General features: G+C 34.3%; 3 protein-coding genes across 3 annotated transcripts in view; 1 reads left to right on the plus strand and 2 right to left on the minus strand.

Moving 5' to 3' along the window:
- Positions 1 to 4,337, plus strand: part of LOC127854641 (uncharacterized) — a 39,051-nt gene extending 34,714 nt beyond the window's left edge. The window contains exons 12-13 of the mRNA XM_052389704.1: positions 903 to 998; positions 1,598 to 4,337. Of these exons, the coding sequence (XP_052245664.1) occupies positions 903 to 998; positions 1,598 to 1,767 (266 nt within the window). The 3' untranslated portion in view covers positions 1,768 to 4,337. The remainder of the gene's footprint in view (positions 1 to 902; positions 999 to 1,597) is intronic.
- A 1,255-nt stretch (positions 4,338 to 5,592) lies between these two features.
- LOC127854642 (von Willebrand factor A domain-containing protein 2-like) lies at positions 5,593 to 9,577 on the minus strand. Its single transcript, XM_052389705.1, has 3 exons — positions 9,571 to 9,577; positions 7,370 to 7,483; positions 5,593 to 5,867 (listed from the first exon to the last, which is right to left on the minus strand). Exons 1-3 carry the CDS (start codon positions 9,575 to 9,577, stop codon positions 5,593 to 5,595), a joined length of 396 nt encoding a protein of 131 aa, XP_052245665.1.
- LOC127856594 (delta and Notch-like epidermal growth factor-related receptor) lies at positions 5,635 to 15,800 on the minus strand. The gene is made up of 9 exons (XM_052392890.1): positions 15,565 to 15,800; positions 14,502 to 14,546; positions 11,938 to 12,093; positions 10,944 to 11,057; positions 10,387 to 10,500; positions 10,045 to 10,154; positions 9,545 to 9,655; positions 7,370 to 7,483; positions 5,635 to 5,867 (listed from the first exon to the last, which is right to left on the minus strand). Exons 1-7 carry the CDS (start codon positions 15,626 to 15,628, stop codon positions 9,599 to 9,601), a joined length of 660 nt encoding a protein of 219 aa, XP_052248850.1. The 5' UTR covers positions 15,629 to 15,800; the 3' UTR covers positions 5,635 to 5,867; positions 7,370 to 7,483; positions 9,545 to 9,598.
- Positions 15,801 to 24,158: the final 8,358 nt, after the last annotated feature.

Below are 24,158 nucleotides of genomic sequence, written 5' to 3' on the forward strand. Positions count from 1 at the left end.
TTTCAAAAGAATCCGATAAAAACTGTGGACCTTTTTGGATAAACAAGTTTTTACTATTTCGAGTCACTGTGACCTTGACCTTTTACCCAGTGACCTGAAAATCAATAAGGTTTGAGTCCTCATTAATATAAAGACACTGAGTAAGTTTGAAAATAATCGCATGAAAACTGGACTTTATCGGATAAACAAGACAACGTCTAACACACACAGACACCATGCCATCCCATAAGCTCTTCTGCCTTTGGCAGTAGAGCTAAAAAATCAAAATGCTTCTACCTACAACTTTGAAACTTCATATGTAGCTGCACATTGATGAGTTCCACACTCCACGCCCATTTTTTGGTCACTAGATCAAATGTCAAGGTCACTGTGACCTCAATTTTTTTTTTAACTGCACCCGCAGCCGAGCATTGGCGTCCGGTATGCGGTGCTCTTGTCTCAGGACCTTTAGTTAGACCCAAAGGTGAAGGTAAGGGTTGGCGATCTTAATTTCCTATGATATAACTTGGTCATTGTTTCAACATAATGGCCAATTTGGGAAGCATCCATTAGCACTACTGATATCCTTGTTGTCCCCTACAAGTGAAACCGGAGGGGACTTATGGTTTACGCTCCGTGTGTCAGTCTGTCTGTCCGTCACACTTTACTGGATCCTGCGATAACTTTAAAAGTTCTTCATTTTTTTTCATGAAACTTGAAACATGGATAGAATGCAATATGGAGAGTATGCACGTCATTTCATTTGGTTCCTAGGTCAAGAATTCTGGTTGCTATGGCAACAAATTTATAAAAAAAAAATCACTGACAATGGTGGAGTTTCACCGGTAGGGGACAATATTGCTTGGCAATCTCTTGTTATAAGATAGTGTAGGAAGATTATTTTTTAAATGAACCTCTTTCAGACCCTGAATCTTCTGACACAGACCATGATGTGCCAGTAAGACAACCACATGCAAACCCTGGGCCGTCCACAACTGTAACCATGTCGGGTCATCCCAGTAAGTAGGCTTTGTTTCAACAACAAAACGGTATTCCTGAAAGTCACAGTATAATGTTTTTGTTTAAAAATTCGTAATGAATGTACAATTAACACAGTAATTGAAATAAGCTCACTCTACTTTGACACAATTTAACTTTGCCAAGAAGCTTCATAGGTGTTCCTAGCTTATCTTTAAATCGTTACTTCAATCTTGCTCATAACTCAAAATCTGTAAGACATATCAAAATGAAACTTAATAAATGGATACATCTTAATGTGTGGACATTTATTACTAAGTAACTATTACTCGAAGTATCCGGTTATATTAAGCATAATTATTTTTTAGATGTCTTCAAGAGAATTGAGAAAATGTTCAAGTGATATCACTTCAGATCTTTTGTTTCAATAAGTCACATTCTGAATAGTATATTGTGCAACTTTTCATTTGATTAATTACAAGCAGCATTTCAAATAAAAAGATCACCTTTAAATCATGGTTCATCTTCTGGAACAGTTTTGAGATGAACTTTTTTATAACTTATTATATTTCTGAGATGCTTGTTGGTGGTCATCATGGAACAGAAGAGGCAATTGAATATGATTTTATTACTTTTTCAGAGAGGCTTCAGAAACTCGGTGAAGACCAGAGTCATCTTTTGAAGACGCTGTTCAAAACGAATATTGCGTTGAGGAAGGAGCCTAAGCGTGAAGACTGTGAAAGAGTAATGCAAAAATATGAAATTCTACACAGATTGTCATGGAAAAAAATTAAAAAACACGATTCATAACTGGATTACTGCTGAAAAGTGAAAACAAAAATGATTTAATAGCATTTTAGCCCACCTGCGCACAATGTTCTCATGGTGAGCTTTTGTGATCGCTTTTTGCCCGTTGTCCATCTTGCGGCATCAACATTTGCCTTGTTAATATTCTAGAGGTCACATTACTTGTCCGATCTTCATGAAATTTTATTTGACGATTTGTCCCAATGATATCTTGGAAAAGATTACAAATGGTTTCGGTTGGTTGAAAAACAATAATTTACACGCCATATACTCCATACTTAAATCAATATTGTTATATGCAAAGCAGCAATGCTTAAAAGAAATAATACAAAATTGGGAGGGGGCATTACTCGTATGAAAACAAGATGGTGGTATTTGTTATAAACACGTGTAAAACAGTTGGATTTTTCTGGCCAAAGACAACTATTCATACGACCAACTTCTTAATTTTTGCATAGCTCGTCATATTGATTTCCATTCAGATTTACTTCAGAAAAAATCTATTTCATATCTCTGATGCCAGAGCTATACATATGTTTATAAGAAGAGTAAATCTGAGATCCGTTTTCATTTATGATATTTGAAATGGCATGTTTAGACGAAGATTCTCTACAATTTTCTACATAAATATATATATATATTTTTTGTAAAAATAGTTTCGGTTGGTTGAAAAACAGTAATTTACACGCCATATACTCTATACTTAAATCAATATTGTTATATGCAAAGCAGCAATGCTTAAAAGAAATAATACAAAATTGGGAGGGGGCATTACTCGTATGAAAACAAGATGGTGGTATTTGTTATAAACACGTGTAAAACAGTTGGATTTTTTCTGGCTGAAGATAACTATTCATACGACCAAATTCTTAATTTTTGCAAAGCTCATCAAATTGATTTCCATTGTAGAATTTACTTTAGTTCGGAGTTGCGAACCGAATTGACCATGTTTTTGTTAGCAAGTAACACTGTACAACAAGGTCTATTTTTTCTCCACTCTCAATAACATGTTTTACTTACTCTGCAATAGTTTATGAGTTACTAAATTCCTTTGAAACATTGGACCATTTTCTTTATTAACAGATCATACTTGCACAATTGTTGTTATGTTTTCTTTATGGTTAAGGCATTGTGACATGTATATTAATTTGATTTTTATGGCCCCCGATAGAGGGCATATAGTGATCGGACCGTCCGTCTGTCTGTCTGTCTTTCCGTCACACTTTGCGTTTAGGTTTTGCATTTAGGTTTCAAAAAATGCTCATAACTTCTATGTCCCTTCAGATAGCAACTTGATATTTGGCATGCATGTGTATCTCGTGGAGCTGCACATTTTGAGTGGTAAAAGGTCAAGGTCATCCTTTAATGTCAATGGTCAAATATATCACTTCAAAGCGGCGCAGAAGGGGCATTGTGTTTACGACAAACACATCTCTTGTTTCCAGATGATATTGTCTGAACTTGACATTAGTTCTATGTGTGATGATTAAAGCATTGTGTCATGTATGAAGATATTTTGCTTAAATGTTTTCATGTTGTGGTATTCACTCTTCTATATACTTTGTGTCAGAAGAAATTAAGTCTTTGATTTTTATAATATACAATTGTAATTAGATTTTTTCCTGATGATATTCTGAACTTGACATTTGTTCTAGGTGGGAGGGTTAAGGCATTGTTTCATGTATGAATATATTTTGCTTAAACGTTTTCATGTTGTGGTATTGACTCTTCTATATAATTTGTGTCTGAAGAAAGTAAGTGTTTGATTTTCATAATATACATCTATAATTTGATTTTTTATACGCCCGTTTTTCAAAACGGGACGTATTATAGTTTCACCCTTGGCGGGCGGGTGGACGCCGCCGGTGGGTGGACGGGCGGTTTCCACTGCAGTTTCTGCTCTCTATTTCAAATAGTTTTCATCTGATCTTCACCAAACTTGGTCAGAAGTTGTATCTAGACAATATCTAGGTTAAGTTTGAATATGGGTCATGTCGAGTCAAAAACTAGGTCGCGGGGTCGCTTAGTGCATTTCAGTATTAAGTATAGTTTCCGCTCTCTAACTGAAGAAGTTTTCATCCGATCTTCACCAAATTTGGTCAGAAAGTGTATCTAGACAATATTTAGGTCAAGTTCGAATATGGTTTATGCTGGGTCAAATACTAGGTCACGGGATAACCAAGTGCATTTCAAGGATTTAGCATGGTGTCCGCTCTCTTAATTGAAGTAGTTTTTTTTGTGTACATGATATTTAGGTAAAGTTCAAATATGGGTCATGCCGGGTCAAAAACTAGGTCATGAGGTCACTTAGTGCATTTCAAGCATTTAGCATGGTGTCTGCTCTCTAATTGAAGTAGTTTTGATCCGATCTTCACCAAATTTGGTCAGAAGTTGTGTCTAGATGATGTCCAAAACCTTCAAAAGGGCGTATCCTATGACAGTTTGGCACTCTTGTTTCCAGATGATATTGTCTGAACTTGACATTGTTCGAAGTGTAAATACATTTTGAAACTACTTTTTGTCATAAAAATGTTTGGGAGTATTTTTTGGAGGAATAAACTGTTTTAAATCGACGTTTCTTGTGGATTATACTTATAGATATTAATATCTTTAAACTAATATTCATGAGTTAGTCCGTACACACATTAGAATACGCATTTAAAAGCACAAAATACTGTCGAATGAAATTGAAAAAGGCCTAAATAAACAAAAAGATGGTTTAGCGTAACGCAACTGACCCACGAAAAATTGCTGCGAACCAATTTTCGGGGGCCTTCCTGGATTAAATTTTGAGGCTATACACTTAAAGGCAAAATAACAAAAAAAATTGGACCGATCGACACACCTCCAAAAGTCTTCTTTGTGATACACCAAATTTGTTAATTGAATTAGGCATAATTTGATTAAGGTATACATCTGTGTGATGAAGAATACGTAATAAAAACATTGTTTGATGGTACCTCTAAATGATAACCTGATACATGTGTGCTCTGTGTGGGACATCCCGAGGTATGCACCTCACAATGTATGTAGAATACTCGTATCTTAAAATGCAAAATATTGAAAAATACAATTGATGCATGGGTTTAAGTTACCAAAACTGTTGCCTGTCTATATTTATCATTCAAATATTTCATCAAATAGGGGTAGACCTCGGTGTGTTGGTACGGAACAAAGGACCTCTCCATGTGATATAAACCGGTATGTGTGTGTGTGTGTGTGTGTGTGTGTGTGTGTGTGTGTGTGTGTGTGTGTGTGTGTGTGTGTGTGTGTGTGTGTGTGTGTGTGTGTGTGTGTGTGTGTGTGTGTGTGTGTGTGTGTGTGTGTGTGTGTGTGTGTGTGTGTGTGTGTGTGTGTGTGTGTGTGTGTGTGTGTGTGTGTGTGTTTAACAGCAGGAGAGAAATTGTATTGCCACATCTGAGCAACTCATTGCCGAACATTCTGTGGCATAAAGCACTTGAAACGATACAAACCATGAAATTAACACACATATTTGTATTAATTTAGGCTTATATATTGACTATATAAGCATGTACATTTGGACATATATGATGAAGGTCAATAAACAGGCTTTAAATGCAGATTTGTTAATTTTGTTCAATATGATAAATACCGAGAATGCATTAGTTGTGCATACTTTATTTAATACATTTATGCTTTATATTTATTGTAACACTCAAAAAAATCTAGTTTGATATACAAAAAAACAATATTATTTCAAACATTTGCAGATTGCTTGAAACCGATGAAAAGTAATACTGCCGTTAACATATCAAACATAGTAAGCATAGTGTAAAAATGTTTTCGAAATGAAATCCGAGACAACAATCAAACGCATATATGCAGTTTCAGGGAGTACCGGAATGGAATGTTTCTCACGGCCTCCTTGAAGCTGATGTTGTCATTAAACTCAGCCAATTCAATCTCGACTTTTGCCTCGAAGGAAAACGTGACGACTGCGAACTGAAAGTTCTCCGCTCCCACTACCACGTGATCTATGAACTGGATAACGAAATCCAGCTGTCTGGTAAACTGGTCAGGTGACTGGCTGACAGAGGAGTCAAGGAGGAATATCACGTCCGTCATGATGGGCTGACAGATATCTGAAATTTATACCATACCATGGGGTAGACTAGTTCATAAAACTGGTTAAATAATATGAACGACTACTTCGTGTATATGACTTATTCATGCATGTGGACATTTCTGATTCCAAAATATAAATATACATCATGTATTTGGTTGTTGATAACTTACATTACGTCATTTAATTTTGTTACGAATTCAGTGAGTTTTTTTTAATATGTGGAAATTACAATGGTTATGTACTAAATTGTAGCCACTCTATCTGTTGAATTGCAATTGAAGATGAACTAACAATGTTATAAGTAGATCCTAATTTACACAAAGACAATCCACATCATGCATATAAAATTGTGGGCTTAAAACTGAGCAAAGTAAGAAAATTATTAAAACGGTAATAATAAATACATTTTTGATTGGGGCTTCTGAGTGAAAAAGTAAGGTATGATAAGCTACGGGCATTTGATTTTGTTGTTTTCTCAGCGAAACTACTCTTAAAACACTGTTGTGATTCGAATTATTCATGGTCGTTTATTAGCGCAAATTTGTTTTAGTCTTATTGATTATGCCTCAAAAACGTTAGATAGTTTGAAGAGTATTTTCATTATAGTTTTGAATATCATTACTTGACCAGGTAATCAAGACTTTTAACACATGTGACTTAGTTTTTTTTATTTTACTGAAACACGTTTCATGAATATAGTATAGTCCCCATTAAGTTGAACAAAGCTTATCGTTAATTGTTTATCGAAAATAATGAAAAAGGATAACCAATGATTATGACTTCCAAAAATAAACAAAATTACCGAATTAGATATCAATTTTCCAATCGTCTTTTCTCCGAAAATTACTGAATACACCCGAAGTACCTGATCTATGTGTAGGCATTGAACAAGGATACAATTGACAACATAGAACAATGTTGATCAGGACAATACAATTGTTAAACAATACAATTATACAATGTTATTCGTTCATTCGATTTTTATTTGTTAAGTTCGCCGAACATCGCATTTCTTTATTCCATTTCCGCCATCTTGGAATCCTGACTTCTGGTTGGCGCAAAATAAACTCGGATATTTCCGACAACAATCGAGAACCGATTGTTTTGTCCAATGTCTTTCAGCCTTACCCGAGACGCTATGTAAACACTCTTTGACAACAAGAGCGCATTCGTAATCTTCAAACGGATCTATAGACGGCGAGTTAGTATGAAGGATTGCCTTAAACATGATTGTTGAGGCCAAGGTTGAACACGTTTATAACATATGAAGCTTGTTATTTGTCGACGTTATTAATAATCAGTTTGCACCTGGGAAAGTGTTTAGTTTAGGCCCAACCCTGTATACGGTAATGGTGCACTGTAAAGTTAGAACTGGAGCCTATGATATATAACAGGTTAAAACGTACAGTTGAGCGTTAGAAGTATATTAAAGTTTATAAATTTAAATGCATGCACCCTATGCATGATTTGCACTTTGCAGTCAATATAGTAAACAAGATAAGAAAGGTTGTCGATTACTTGTTTCACACTGCGTGTTATAGTATCCATCGGAACACACGCATTCAAACATGTTAACTTTGTCTATGCAGGTCCCGCCGTTCTGGCACGGAGAACTCTCGCACTCGTTGATCTCTGAAACACGGGCACATATAAAACTCCTGTTACTATGGAAATAAATGCGAGGAAGAACATTTAGAAAACAACAAAAGAAAAAAAGCACATTATTACAACAGAACTTACTAAGACCCTGATAATTGGTTAACAGAGGAGAAAAGCTGTGTTACGAAATATAGTTCCATGAATGTTTTTCATTCCTTTGGCATTCATCATACATGAATATGATATCCAAGCAATGATACCACTAGATTCTATAGTTTTCTTTGCTTCTTTAAGTCTATAACTGCCAAGGAAAGTAGCGGTTTTATAAATTGGATATGATTTTAAATGTTTCAATATAACACTTGCATGGCTTTTAGGAATTTACAAAAGTCCAACTAGATACAATTTATATCTACTTTTGTCGGTTGCTCATATTTGTTAACCAAATTATGAAAAACTGCCGGGTCAAGTCAGAACTGATCGCGTGTTTTTTTTTAATATATCCACTATAGGACGCTCATAACCGGTTGTAGATGCATTTTTGATCTAGAAGAAGGCATACGTTTCGTTGAAGATAAACATCTTATGTTAAGTAAAATGTTCAAAAGACCCATACAAATGTGGTTCCTGAATGAGTCCGATTCCCCCGGATATCTAAATATTGAAGGAATTTTGGTTATAAAACCTCGTTTTCTTAAGCAAAATTGTTTAGGTCATTTGAGGTCATTTTGCCTCTGAGGCTGCACTATCTGTGCAACCAAAATTGTTAAAGCAGCTTAAGGTAATTAACTTTTCATACTAACGGAAGTTGAGACGAAAACTAAACTAACTAAACGAACTAACGAAAACTAACATGCTTTCGGGAACGGGAATTGAGCCCGGATCGCCTAGAGCAGAAGCGTGTGAGAAGCGTGTTCTCCAACCACTGCTCTAGCCTTGCAGCCCCAAGCTATGCCATCATATATGCTTGCTATATATCCTAAGTTTCATGAATATTTACGGATGAAAACTAAAGGTATTAACCGGAAATATCCTGTTGCTATTTTCTTTTCATTTTTAGCAACAGTCACCTTGACCGTAATCCGACTGGTCCCTTAATCATTCCAAAACTAGGTTTTGATTAAGATTTTATATACTTACAATTTCAGAGCGACTTTATCATCAAAACTAATTTTATTTAGCGAAATGCGTTTTCTTTTTTTAAATGTGACTTTGACCATAACGTTACACGCCCCACGTCCTAAGTTCGATTTTTATGCACGCATTGTTATCACGATTGGTTAATCCTTTGCATGCTGGGAAATTTGTCGTCTGCTAAAATGTCGTGTGTTGAATTCTAAAATTAGCATTTTCTTCGATTTTTTTTTTCAAAGAATACTATCAGAATAGCAAACAGTTTGGATCCTGATGAGACGCCACGTTCTAATCTGGATCCAAACTGTTTGCAAAGACCTTTAAAGCGGGTATATACGATTTGTTTTATATGTGTTTAATTGTAATATATTGATAAAACTAATACAATAACCATATATAGGCAAGAAAAATTATACATTAAAGCCGAATTTCATAAAATGCAGCAAAGACAAATTAGCGCCCCGAGCCGATTGTGACGTGCATATTTTCTTACAATAACCGAAGCATTCGTCTTTGTATTAGGATCGGAGTAAGTGTTCGTGTGTCGTATGAATAGATATCGTTGCAGGAATTCAAATAAACCGTTAAACTAAGTTTAGATTCACATCGTACATGTATGGTATACATGCTGGCGAATTCGGCTGTACAGCCGTTTTCAATTTCAGAATTTAATATCTGGCTTATTTCGCATTTTTCGACACATGTTTTTCTCAACTTTTATTTTAATTTATATTGAAATATATATATAATAAGTTTTTACACATTTTATATAAATTCATAAATATTTGACAAAATCGTAAATACCCGCTTTAAAATTCGGTTCCTGCGCTGAAAGGGTTAGTGCTAACTAAATATATTGACAGGAAATCATTTGTTTGACGCCTCTCTTCCATACCCGAGTTAAAAGTACGACATCAATAATCGAATATAAAATGCTGCAATTTACATGCATAAGCTAACCTATTTCACACCGAATACCGATATACCCTGCATCGCATTTGCAGGAGAAGGCATTCACATGGTCGTGACACGTGCCGTAAACGCACGGATTGGAATTACACTCGTCAATATCTATAAAATAAAACGATTACCATTGAACATAATTTTTCATCGTACAGTAAATACTTTGCACATATTATTATCGTACACAATATTTAAATAATCCTTAGTTAATGTTCCAGTATATATTGAGTAGAGTGCCTTAATAACTTCTTTGGTCTCAATCAATATAGAAACCAACTGTCTTATTAGTTTTATTTCGTACGCAAGAATATTAAACGGGTGTTGTGCGTACACACCCCATTGAAGGACAAGCACTCAATGTGATTACCTGGGACAAGCACTCAATGTGATTACCTGGGACAAGCACTCAATGTGATTACCTGGGACAAGCACTCAATGTGATTACCTGGGACAAGCACTCAATGTGATTACCTGGGACAAGCACTCAATGTGATTACCTGTTTCACAATGAATACCAGTATAGCCGGGTTGCAGCGACACGTATAGCTGTTCAACCAGTCAAAGCACGTGCCATTTATGCACGGAGAACTCGCACATTCGTCGACGTCTGCAGTAAGATATAAAGCAATGTCCTGTGTCATGACGTACATATCTGATTTTACTTGAAGACTGATACGCATCGATTAATTGTTCTCGATGAAAATAAATAAAGAAGTGACTCTTGTATTTGCAGTTTAACTAAAGTCCATCAGTAATATCACAAGTAATTCAATTATTGTGATTAAATATATAAATATATGTTTAGAAAAGCATGTCATAAATGCATTTTAGTTTCGTACTCGTAGCACAGGTTTCCCCAGTGTATCCGGGATAGCATGAGCATTTCCATCTGTCACCATCGATACTGCACGAGCCCCTATTCCCACACGGACTATTAATACCGGTGCATATTGCTGTAAAAAGAGACCGACATTAACTAAGCAGCCACACGAGCCTCAAGTTGTTCGTATGTATAGATTTATGAAGCAAATTGTGGAACATTTAAACGTGTAAGAGAAATGTATAGTAAACAATCGAAAATAATGTAAAACAAAAACGCATGTGTCTTTGTCTCCCACTCAAAATGTCACCCAATGTTTATGGCTGGACACTCATACCTATAAGCCGTGACACTCGCAATATGTGCCCCCATTTTAACATGTATCAGCTAAAGCAGCATTTCATTTGTTAGTATTTTAAGCATGACCAAACATATATATAAAGACATTCATTGGGCTCGTGTCCTGCTCATACACGTAAGAACATATTTCATATAAACATTAACATAAAAGTTATATTTCGTAATTTAATTCACTCAAAACCGATACAGTATTGTATTTGCAATTTGAGCACCTACATATGTCACAGTACCAGCCGGTGAAAATGGAAGGACACTCGCATCTGTAGGTCGTCTGGCCTTGGTGACACGTACCCCCATTCCGGCACGTTGTCGGTAGACATCCCTGGGCCACTTTTTATGATATTATATATAACAAGGTACATAATGCAACATAACATTTAAATATATGCATCATAAAAATGGCAAAATTCAACAAATACAATTTAGGTTTTCATTAATGTCAGTTCGAATGAAAAAATATTGTTGCGTTAAAATCCCATACTATTTTTGTGTTTAATGACGAAACCACTGTTTAAGGATAACTCAGACTAATAATACATCATATGTTGCGATTTATTAAACAGCAAACAGCATTTGATAATAATGATGTTGGTTTGTTTACACAGAACAGTGAGTAAGCATCGTAAATAACCGTTATTGTCTATAATGATGTTACTAAACATATAGTTAAGTCATCAAGGGTCATTGTGTATGTGCGTTAATCAAAAAAGTTTTATCAAAGTTAATGAATAAATTGCCTGTGATTTATCAGTAAGAAAACTCAACATTAATAGTAAAAAAGCAAATGTACATTCTTTTTAGAAAGAGCGCGTATTCGATCATTAATTCCCACTTTTGTTGAGTTAAAACATTTCGTTTTCATGGCGAAAAAATGATTTGTTTGTTTTATCAGGGTTCTTTAACCTTAAAAATAGTTGACATGCAAAGTGATGAAATAAATATTGACGTGCTCAAGGGCAGCTATCGAAGAAAAACATACGTGTCTTGTTCTGTTAAAGCCGGGCATACTGCATGTGCGCACATGCTAATCAGGGACGACATTTTCCGCTTAAACTAGATTTTTGGTAAAAAGGGACTTCCTTTACACGAAAAATACCATGTAAGCGGAAAGTGTCGTTCCTGATTAGCCTGTGCGAACTGCACAGGCTAATAAGGGACGACACTTTACGCACATGCATTATGCCTAGCTTTCACAGAACAAGACACATACCATCACACGTTGACACTGACAGAGGTCCAACCAAGTTTTCCAGGCTGTTATAGTTCTGCACATACATTAAATACTCCGGCTTGGAAACCACCTGTTGCATATCGCCTGTCGGATCGTGCATGTTCACCATGGCAACGTATATCACCACTCCGTTTTCTGAATAATGATTGTTATACCATACTTTGGCTAAAAAGATTGCAAAGTAAATGATGTATTTTTGCACTTTGTCTAAGATTTTATTTGATAGATTTCTAAATGCATTTTGCGTTCCTATGGTTGTTTACATGATACAATTTTGTATTAAATCTTATTGTGAATACTTTCTGAATGTGGCTTTTGATATATGTAATGTTTATCTATATAATAATCAATTTTCCTGAAAATTTAGTGTTGTTTTGATGTATTGAATTTTATTTGTTTGACTGCAACAAATATTGAGAGCAATCAAAATCTTTCTGAATTTTGCAGTCCTATTGAAAAAAAAGAACTTGACATAATGAGACGAACAAAAGCCCCGCTCCCATGTCACCGCATGCCAATTTTTTTTATGTAGCATGATGTTAAACAATGTTTAAAAAAAATCCAAAAATCCAATTTCTGTTTATGTAAGGGTGTTCTTCCGTCAAAAGTGTGTACAGATGATGTAAGTAAGGAAAGGCTGCGTACTTTCTTGTATTTGTATACACATTTTTAACCTTCCTAAAAGCTTGTTATTTGGCTAGTTGTTGATGACTACATTGAGATTATCATTATTTTTTAAGTTTATCCGTCCTAAGACCTCAGCGTTCCATCTGATATATAGGTTGTATCGTCCATTATTTGTTTTTTGTTTTTATTTCGCGTGCTTGCATTTGTATTTCTTTACAATCGTCATTTTTCTCATTAATATTTGAAATTATGAATATAAAACAAATTTGGGTAACAATTAACAGCCTTGTCCTAACGTTTTCACAAATACATCTGCATTTAACAAATCCAGTTATTCTGGATTCCGCATAAGATAAAATATACGAGTAAAATATACCATCTTTTTTAAAGCGGGTATATACGATTTTGTCAAATATTTATGAATTCATATAAAATGTGTAAAAACTTATTATATATATATATTTCAATATAAATTAAAATAAAAGTTGAGAAGAACATGTGTCGAAAAATGCAAAATAAGCCAGATATTAAATTCTGAAATTGAAAACGGCTGTACAGCCGAATTCGCCAGCATGTATACCATACATGTACGATGTGAATCTAAACTTAGTTTAAAGCGGGTATATACGATTTTGTCAAATATTTATAAATTTATATAAAATGTGTAAAAACTTATTATATATATATTTCAATATAAATTAAAATAAAAGTTGAGAAAAAAATGTGTCGAAAAATGCGAAATAAGCCAGATATTAAATACTGAAATTGAAAACGGCTGTACAGCCGAATTCGCCAGCATGTATACCATACATGTACGATGTGAATCTAAACTTAGTTTAACGGTTTATTTGAATTCCTGCAACGATATCTATTCATACGACACACGAACAATAACTCCGATCCTAATACAAAGACGAATGCTTCGGTTATTGTAGGAAAATATGCACGTCACAATCGGCTCGGGGCGCTAATTTGTCTTTGATGAATTTTATGAAATTCGGCTTTAATGTATAATTTTTCTTGCCTATTATATATATGGTTATTGTATTAGTTTTATCAATATATTACAAGTAAACACATATAAAAAATCGTATATACCCGCTTTAAATATTTTTTATTGATTTTTCCCATTGTAAAAACTTATTCTACTCCATTCAGATTATCATATGTTCTTAGTTATTTCAAACACATGTGTTTCTTGATGTTAACGCAATATGTTATATTTTTCTTTAAACCATTTTAGTTTTCTTTGCTTTTTATGATTTGTGTAATCTGATGACAATAACAGTTTTCCTTTTTTAATTTAAGTGGTGTATTAGTTTTAATGGCTTGTAAACATGGTGATAGATCATACCTAATTTTAATTGTAAGAGAATATATGAGGCATCCTTCTAATTGATTTAGCCACAGTGTTGATATATTTACTGATTAAAGAGAAGATAATAATGTGATTGAATAACAATCAAAATATGTCTAAAGAAAACAATCTACATTAAAGTAGCATTACTGCTCAAAATCAACGAACATTTCGTACAATTTTCGTAAAATAAACTTAACCAATTAAAAATCAGTGGTCCTTATGGCAATTGCTGAAATTATAACGCCAGATGTGGTCTGGTAAAATAGATGTTTGTAGATACAAAACGCTCGTTTTTATTATTGTTTTGCATATTTAAAATGGAATTAATTACCCGTAACGATATCTATTCATACGACACATGAACACTTACATGGTGTTCGTGTGTTGTATGAATAGATATATTCGCGGGAAATTATAATGGAATTAATTGTGTCACAAATAAATAAAAACTTTATTTATTAAACTTTAATTTTAACTGTGTTAACTTTATTTTACGAAATATTTTACGAAATGTTTGTTGATTTTGAGTGTTATAGAGACTTTAATCAATTCTAACCTTTTAAACGTGTTGCAGCGTTAACTGGCGAAGTATTAGATACCCCTGTAAAGACATATGAAATTCTTTGATTGATGTGAATTTTACAAAGGCTACACCAGTGTATTATGAATGTTAGCGTATAACATATTACAAACACGTGTACTGTTTGCAATATATAGTATTGATAAATCGTAATCATTTATGGGTATTATATATCTGGCAAACAAACAGTACACATCCATATACATTTTGCATTCCTTGAATTCATATTAAAAAGAATATGTTCGCATAATGTTTGATGGTAGGTTTGATTGATAGGTTAATTTTTTTGTTGGCTGGAATGTTGGTTGTTTGGTCGGTAATGGTTTGGTTGGTGTTTTGGTTGGTTCGTTGGTTATTATAGAATCTTAAGAAAGTATTTATTGTATTTCGTAAGCATCATTATTTCGATCTTTTGTTGTATAGAAATCGTTAGAGACGTCACACGTCGTCATCATTTTGATCAGTGCTCTAAAATGACTCGATCCCGGATTTTCGATTTATTTTAGAAATTCCATATAATGAATTTCGATTCATAAACCATATATTTGAAAATTATCTAAATACTTAGAGATCTATTATATCAACGGAAACAATTACATATCTGTAAAACAGTTTGCATTCGCCGGGATTCGACCACCGCTAACGCTGCACCATTTATAATGTAGAATTATATAGCGTAATTTTACGTCTAGTTTGAAGTACATGTATACGTATTTTCCAATTGTGTGTGTGTGTGTGTGTGTGTGTGTGTGTGTGTGCGTGCGTGCGTGCGTGCGTGCGTGCGTGCGTGCGTGCTTGCGTGCGTGTGTGTGTGTGTGTGTGAAAAGCTTCACAATTGCATTTTTATACTATATATTTCTATAAATATGTTCTCAGTATTTTTTTTAATGTAGTTTTTGGTATATAATGTATAAATTATTGTTTTGGTTTGTAATATGAAACTGTTTTATTTAAATTACCACTTTTACAGATCTATTCAAGGCCCCTTCAGGCTTTAACAATGTACAAATGTACGTCATATTTAGAAGATTGTTCTAACCGTCTGTTATTAAGATTGCAATTGGAATTGCATTGCTCCGTTTCCCGCGAGATGACGCTAGCATATAACATCGCCTAATGCAGCGAGGGCCTCTGTTGTAGACGTCGAGCCATATGGATTTCTAAAAGGGTTATCAAAAGCTAATGTAGTTTAATATTTGCAGACATTTACTTTTCTTATATATGTAACATACATTTCGAGAAGAATTTTATAAGGTGGACGTTTTACCCATACGGTGTGTTTCTAAAACAGAAAAGAACAGAAGGTGAATTCATATAAACATAACAATAATAAACGCAAAAAAGTTATAATCACAAAAATTAGTTCAACACATCAAATTTAAAATGAAATAAGTCACGTCTTTCATAAGGGGATATACAGTCGATACGACTTTGTGTACAAATATTGAGTAACACAATCGTCTCTAATGTATTAACACTATTGATTTATAAATGAAATATATAAATATTGATATAATACGGACAGAGTTCGAATAGTGTTCCATTTCAATTAATATAATAATTTTGAGTAATTTATAAGTCTATTTCGACAATATAAACAAATATTCATTTAAACAGGAAATTTCTATATTAATTTAAATTTAAATTTAGATCTTTTGAACGGAATCGTTAGTGTATGGAGCATTTGCGCGTACACGTAACCATATTAAATTTGATGGATTGATTGGAATTCATGCTGCTTTCATTCATAGTTATAAAAAAACAACACAAATACATGTGTTAGTTTTATTATTTAAACAAAGTTGGTTTAATATATTAATACTTGATTCCGCAGAGGAAAATGTTCTTCCAATGCGATGAGGTTTCACATACATACGTACTAAGATTTTAAATAAGGCTTTATAAAGGTACATTATTTTCAAATAGTTTCACAATGAATGCCCATACTGATTTCCGGTTTAATGTAAACAAGTTTCCCGTCGAATGGAATGCATATATTTCCGAAATGGTTGTATTGATTGAAAACTGTAGAAGACAGTATTAGCTTTCCAAAAAAAAATTAAACTTACGTAATCTTGAATATAGCGTCTTTTAAATTATTCGCACTCGAGAATGTGTTCAAGTCAATCGGGATATCGACCTGATCTGAAAACACCATGATACCAATCTGCGTCTTCAATGGTCCTATCTCGAAGAGGTCGACAAATCTGGACATGAATTGTATGGTTTCCTCAAATCCGTCCGCCGTTACGCCGCTGGAGCCATCGACCACGAACGCTATATCTAGGTTGTTGGTAGACTGACATGCTACAATTTAAAATATTCCTACCACCAGTTAAACGTTGATATGTGAACCTATTTAATCGTGTTTGCTGTTAATATTCGTCAAACACAATATATAATATAGAATATTACAAGATAGCACCATGCAGATGAACTCGAAAATGGTATTTAGAGTTAAACCTGCATGTAGCATAATATCAAAGATATCTGAAATCCGTATCGGATAGTCTTCGTATAGAAATAACGTGAATACCATTTGCAATTTAAATATATTTTAAGCTTATGCAAGAGTATTATAAGACCTTACGTATCTTAGAACTAAGTATGTGTAATGTGGAACAACATCATTATAATAACAAATAGGTAGAACATCCTAGTCACTTAAGCTCGAATGGTCATTGTCGGCTTTAGTACTACTTAAATATACCCAGGGTACTCTTAAGTATACTTAAATGTACCCCGGGTATGAACATTTTCTTACACGTACCCGGCCAAATAAGTCTGTACCCGTATAGAATTCCCGCCCAAAATCCGATGTCGTTAAACGCGCTACAGAATACAAAAATCTATTTGAACAAAACCTGCCTCGACATTCTGTTTGAGTAGGAGTTTCGATAACATATGGGTCATTTTACAGAATATAGACATAAATATGATCATTATTAATAAGAATAATTGTACCCCGGGTACGGAAAATATACTGAAACGTACCCGGGGGTAAATTTAGAGTATGAATTCCCGGGTACGTTTCAGTATATTTTCCGTACCCGGGGTACAATTTTTATACTCAAGAGTAACCGGGGTACATGTAAGTAGTACCCGAGCCGACAATGACCAATCGAGCGTCACCTTAGTCTACAAATCTTTCTCTCTATGTACAATGCTTCATAATATTATAACATTTTTGTATAATTAAACTGTTACTTGTATAATAATGGAACTGACTGCACCAAGCAACATTACTTACTGTCTCCATGTACACATCTTATAATCTGCAATATAGTCCAATATATATATATATATACACGCTGTTTAACAAACATGGCTAATGTCCGTTATACAATATCAAACTCGAAGCAACGAGGAAGTAAAGTTGAATTTAAATCAATAAAATCTACTGCGAACAGGGATAATCGATAAAAGGAAGTTCTAAAGGTCGAGCAATTAACAGCAGATTAATTGGTCCAACTAGAAATAAACTTAATTGTAATACAATATACACTGTACTCGTACTTAAATAAAAAAATATGGAAACAAGTTGGCAATAAATAAAACGAGGACATTTATTGCATTGGTTTTTAATTAAAAACGATCCTTTGTTTATGTTTTTTTATATTATTCGTATCGTATATTTTTTTATAAATAGCGTTCGTTTATTGTTCACTCCTAATTGTTGGTAAGTTGTTGCAACCAAATGTCTTCGCATACTTAATTGCATGAATAAATATTTATCTAAGAACTCTTATGAATTTCAGGGGCGTAGCGAGCCCTCCAAGGATGTGCTGGCACATTTTAGGGGATCAAGGGTCACATCCCCCCACTGAAAAAGGCTAGTGGTGGGCGCATACGCGATATTCGTTTCGTTGAAAATATTTTAAACATATATATATACAGTTTTGGCAACATATGGCGATTCAGTGCATGCGCTGTAAGGCGATCTTCGCCCATGGTAGAGCGAATGTATGTCTTAATACGCTTCATATCGCTGAAGGATCGCTCGCTATCAAAAAAACAAGATATCATGTACCCCGGGTACTCTTAATTATACTGACATGTACCCGAGTATGGTAATTATACTAAAACGTACCCGGAAATTTGAACGCTAAATCGGTCGTTGTCGACTATTTTTTTAAATTAATTATGTTCACATTTATGTCAAATTTTCTGTTAAATGACCTCTATATAATCAAAACTCATACTCAAAAAAGCATGTTGATGCAGTTTTTTGAAAATGAGAAGTTTGTTTAAACAATATCGTTTTACGGTAATCGGTTGCGCGTTTTACGACTGCGGATTTTGGGCAGGAATAAAACTCGGGTGAAGTCTAATGTCGAGCGGATACGTTTAAGTATATTTACCGTATCCTGGGTACATGCAAGTATACTTAAGAGTACCCGGGTAACATATAAGTAGTACCCGAGCCGACAATGACCAATCGAGCGTCATTATTACGAATGAGGACATCTCTGTTAGGTATACATTTACTGAATAATTTTAGAGTCACAACCAAAACTCAATCAAGCCTAAGTAAACTTAATATGAAGTAGAACTAGATCTAAAGGAATTGCCTCTAGGGAAAGCTTCTGGTCCTGATGGGAAAAATAATTGATTGCTCCGTGAATTTTCCTTAGAATTGTCTGGTCCTCTGAGTACGCTCTTCACTTCGCACGACATCCTTCCCGTCAATTTGGAAAGACGTCAATGTTTGTACAATTTTTAAATACGGCGACCCGATTCTTGCAAATAACTACCGTCCAATAGCATTACTAAATACAATTGGAAAAGATTGTGAAAGATTGTTTTTCAAGTATACGTTCAATTACTTGCATGACTACAATATCCTAACGCCGTATCAATCGGGTTTATTACCTGTCGATTCCACAACAAACCAATACACGTATCTTAATAATATGTTTGCCTAAGCTGTTGATTCGGGGAAAGAGGTCAGAGTAGTATTTTGCGACATATCAAAAGCTTTTGATAGAGTGTGGCATGACGGCCTAGTTTTTAAAGTAAACGAAATTGGAATATCTCAAATTATGCTTATTTGGTTTAAATCGTATCTTTCCTACTGTTGACAACGCGTTGTTCTACCAGGTTCCTGTTCTCAGTGGAATGTCGTACCTGCCGGTGTCCGCCAGGGCTCTATACTAGGTCCCTTTTTATCTTCATCAATGACATTGTTAATGACATATGTGCAAACATTAGATAGTTTGCTGACGATACCTCACTTTCAATCATTGTTGAAAATCCAACTCATGCCGCTAACACTCTGAACGATTAAATCCAAAAATATCCGTCTGGGCGTCTAAATGGTTAGTAAATTTCAATCCGCACGAAACAGAATATTTGCTTGTATCTAAAAGCACGCACGACCATGCGCACCCTACACTACTTATGAATAAAACTCCACTTTAAAAAAGTTTCTTCTCACAAACACTTTGGTGTAATTCTGACAGATCATTTAAACTGAGCAACCCATATTAATATATAAAAGAAAAGTGTTGGAAACGAATAAACGTAATGAGAAAACTCAAATTTAAACTAGATAGACAATCCCTTGAAACTATTTACATCCCGTTTATTCGCCCTATTCTCGAATACGGTGACATCCTATTCGACAAATGCACACAGGCCAAAAATATGAGCTCGAAAAAATTAAACACGAAGCAGTAAGAATTGCTACTGGCACAACAAAACTAGTATCTATTGAAAAAATTCAATCAGAAATCGGTTGGGAATCTTTAGAATCTAGGCGAAATAAACACAAACTCATTATGTTTTACAAAATGAAATATTCGCATGTTCGTGATTACCTTGCTAACCTTGTCCCGCTTACAGTAGGTCGGTCTGTCCCGTACTATTTAAGGAATAGTAGCGACATTCAAAACGTCAACTTCCGAACATCATTTTATAAGAACACATTTCTACCCTCTACCATCGCCAGTTTCAATTCCTTGCCAAGTCATATTCAGAATGCCCCATCTATTGCCGCATTTCAAAATATGTTAAATACTTACACTGAACTTTCCGGAAGTCCAATACATTTGTATCATGGACCGCGAAATCTTCAAATTTAAAATACACGTCTTCGCACCATTTCTAGTTATATTGCTGCCCATCGTTTTAACAAAAACATTATTGACTCTACTAACTGCATTTCTTGTGTCGAAATTGAAGACTACAACCACTTTTTCTTTCATTGCGCTACGTTCAGTGTAGAACGGTTTCAGTGTATACATAGTGTATCGCAGATATGCTCTCCATCACTATATGTGTTTCTGTTTGGCGATCCTTCGCTTTTTGTCGATAAAAATTGTATCATATTTAACCATGCTCAGCGTTTCATTAAATCAACAAAGAGATTCTAGCCGCCATCCATTTTCTTTTCTTCTTTCTGCCATTCTTCTCCTCCATAAATTTCTACATGACCTTTTACTACCTCCTCGAAATCAATACTATTGTTCTGTTTATGTTTCCCTTTCTTCCCCCCACAGTTTCCATTTCTTTTCCCCTGAAAAAATGCTTTCGTTTGTTTTTATCAATGTTAGTGTACTTGTATATATGTTGCATTTTGTATTTTGTTTTTGGCCTTGTATATAAGTTGCACTTTGTATTTTGTATTGTCAACTCACTACGACGTCATGACAATGTCATGCGTAAATATATTATTTATCGGGAGAGGGCTCCAATTAGGTTCGCCTTTCAGCCCAATCCTATGTCAATGTTATGTAACTTGTTAATATGTTTTTATGTCGTAATAAATAAGTATAAACCAATTCATGATTGTAAACCTTCGATATTCCATGGCCCATTACAACATATAAAACAACACTTTTCCACATGGCTTATTGGGGAAGGCAAAGCACTGTTTCAGTCGGCATGATTGATGACGCCACCTTAATGTGACCTTTTGAATCAACTCTGCATCCATTGATATGAACCGGTAATTGCATTCGCTTAAAAAGGAAACACAAAGTATTTAATATAATTAACTGTAAATAAATATAATACAATAAACTAACTCAGTTTATTACCGATACATTTGGTATACTCCGCATTTGTCAATTTTACGTTGAAGTGTTGTTTGTCTAGTTTTATCTTCTGTTTAAAGTCTAAAGACAAGTAAATCATTACTTGCTTTGACTATCACTTGCTATTACACGGCATTTTGAATGAGTATATCTCTTTGAAAGTAATTAAGTTAACATATTAATATAGCGGCGTCTAGTCCTTCTGTATTGTGACATTTCACACAAGTTCAATAGTAAACACCATGAAATTAAGTGTTCAATTTTAAATTAATTTTGAATGTACAACTCGACTGCTTTATACGACCACCAAACGTTCCAGTACGGCAAAAAGCTTAGCCAAAGTTTAATTTATTACGCGCTTTAAAAGTTTATTTCTATAAAATGCACAGCAAATTGAAGATAATTAAGTTAAAGCTAATAATCATACTAGGTATAATGTTGTAGGACTGTTTCCGAATTCGAAAACACACCATATCTAGGTAAGGCTTTATAGGGATGCATTTATCTTGTTTGTAAGATATTTTATAAATAATCGTGAGACAGTTTGATTTTGAGATACGTTTATGAACCTATTAAAAAATAGGATTCATCAGTTCTCTGTTTTGAAAAGTACATACATTTCCCTTACTTTTCCTGTGCAAATTCCGAAGAAGTCACGTGTAATATTGTAATCTTTAGATCGAACGTGCTTTACGGCGAATGTTTCTAACGAAAAACTGTCAATAAGTATTGTCTCTCTGCACTTATAGTATTGTTAATTAACTGGACTGAATTGGAAGCACGGTCTCAACTTTCTATTCTATTCTATGAGTAATATTATGACCTAAGAGCATTTTAACATCTTATAATTATTTACTATTTTGGACACTTTCTATGCATTTGCTTATTGCTTATATATTTTCAGTGTTGTATATACAACGATGAACTGGAATTGTTCAAGTTATATGTATAATCTTTCTGTTCTATTCTATTTATATGTGAGTTCATTGTTCTGTCGTTCGACGTGTTCACACCACTTGAGCTATCACCCTCGTGATTTCATTCACAGTCGTTTGATATTACCGGAATTGCCAACTAATTGTAGCAGTGATGTGATTCACAGTCGTTTGATATTACCGGAATTACCAACATATTTAAGCAAGACCAATGCCATATGCAGCTAGCGTACACCCGATTCCGTCTGCACATAGTCGCAGTCTGGTCTGGAGCTACCTTGTCCTCTTATTAACCCATTTAGGCCTAATAAACTCTCCCATCCTTCTAAATTGGATCAATTTATTTCCAAAATTAGGGATGTCTAGTATATTTATTTCTATACTTCGAATATTTCTTACAGAAAATCCTTTAAGCAAACAGCGCAGACCCTGATGAGACGCCGCATGATGTGGCGTCTCATCAGGGTCTGCGCTGTTTGCCAATGCCTTTTTTTAGACGCTAGGCATAAATGGGTTAAATAACGCAATATTTCGTAGACTCAGTAGCCAAAAAAGTGGCTCTTGATCAGACTGCACAATTGCATTCGCGCAGTTTTATTATGACCAAACATTTCCGCTTTTAAGCCACGCAATTTTGTGTGACCTCACTATGCACAGTCTTTTATCCCATTTTCACCGCGACATTGACGGTATAACACGTTGTGGAATATACTTGCTTGTATTCAACACTGTGGAATATACCTGTCGCGTGCACGTACTACTTTTTAAATGACGTCATGCGATATGCGCTAAAATTAGGTCGATATTGTATGGTTCATTGATCGAATTTTAAGGTCACCCATTAGAAGAAAATGTGCATATTTTGCAGAAAAACATATATATGACATATTCACCAAAAGAAATGTTGAAATAAAATATGAAATTACACGATTTTTGTATTTTTTTTTTTTTTTCTATCGAAGTCGATAAAACTTAAGCTTCAAAATTATACGACCTTCAACCTTTAAATCTAGTAATATGACATAATTTTTCGCCATCCGTATAATGAATCAGCTGATTGATGGCGTCATAAAATGACATACTTATTGCGTCATTTTCCCCATTTTTTTGACGATTTATTATAAACGCGACTTATTTCACATGTTTTCTACATGTACTGTATGTCGACAAATCTGAATTGTTAATTGATAACATTTTCCTTATTTCGTGAAATGTGCATTGTTTATAACCAAAGCATATACTTTTGACATTTAACTAAAATATTAAGAATGTACAACAAGCCATACACATATCGCACAGTTCATGAATAATCTGCTATGTTTGCTTTCCTATTTAATTCACGTTAGGCATAGAGCTGTGTAAAGTATAAGATGGTAAAAATAGCACACTGGAATTGGGAACGTCCCATTTTGTACACGGGTATTTTCTACTCATTTATCTGTTGTGTACTGGAATGTTTTCCATTTTTTGTGTATTTATATATTAAATTATTTTCTCGTACAATAAGGGCATTTATCATAGATAAATAAAACACTGTGCAAGTTTAAACATAATTATGTTTGTATGCAGAAATCTGCAAATGCAACCGAGTTTACCAACGGCTATTATTAGATAAACTGCTCCGGTTCATTTAAACAGCAGTAATGTAGAGTTCATGACGT

The sequence above is a fragment of the Dreissena polymorpha genome, chromosome 13 (genome assembly GCF_020536995.1).
Source record: "Dreissena polymorpha isolate Duluth1 chromosome 13, UMN_Dpol_1.0, whole genome shotgun sequence".
NCBI classification, from domain to species: domain Eukaryota; kingdom Metazoa; phylum Mollusca; class Bivalvia; order Myida; family Dreissenidae; genus Dreissena; species Dreissena polymorpha.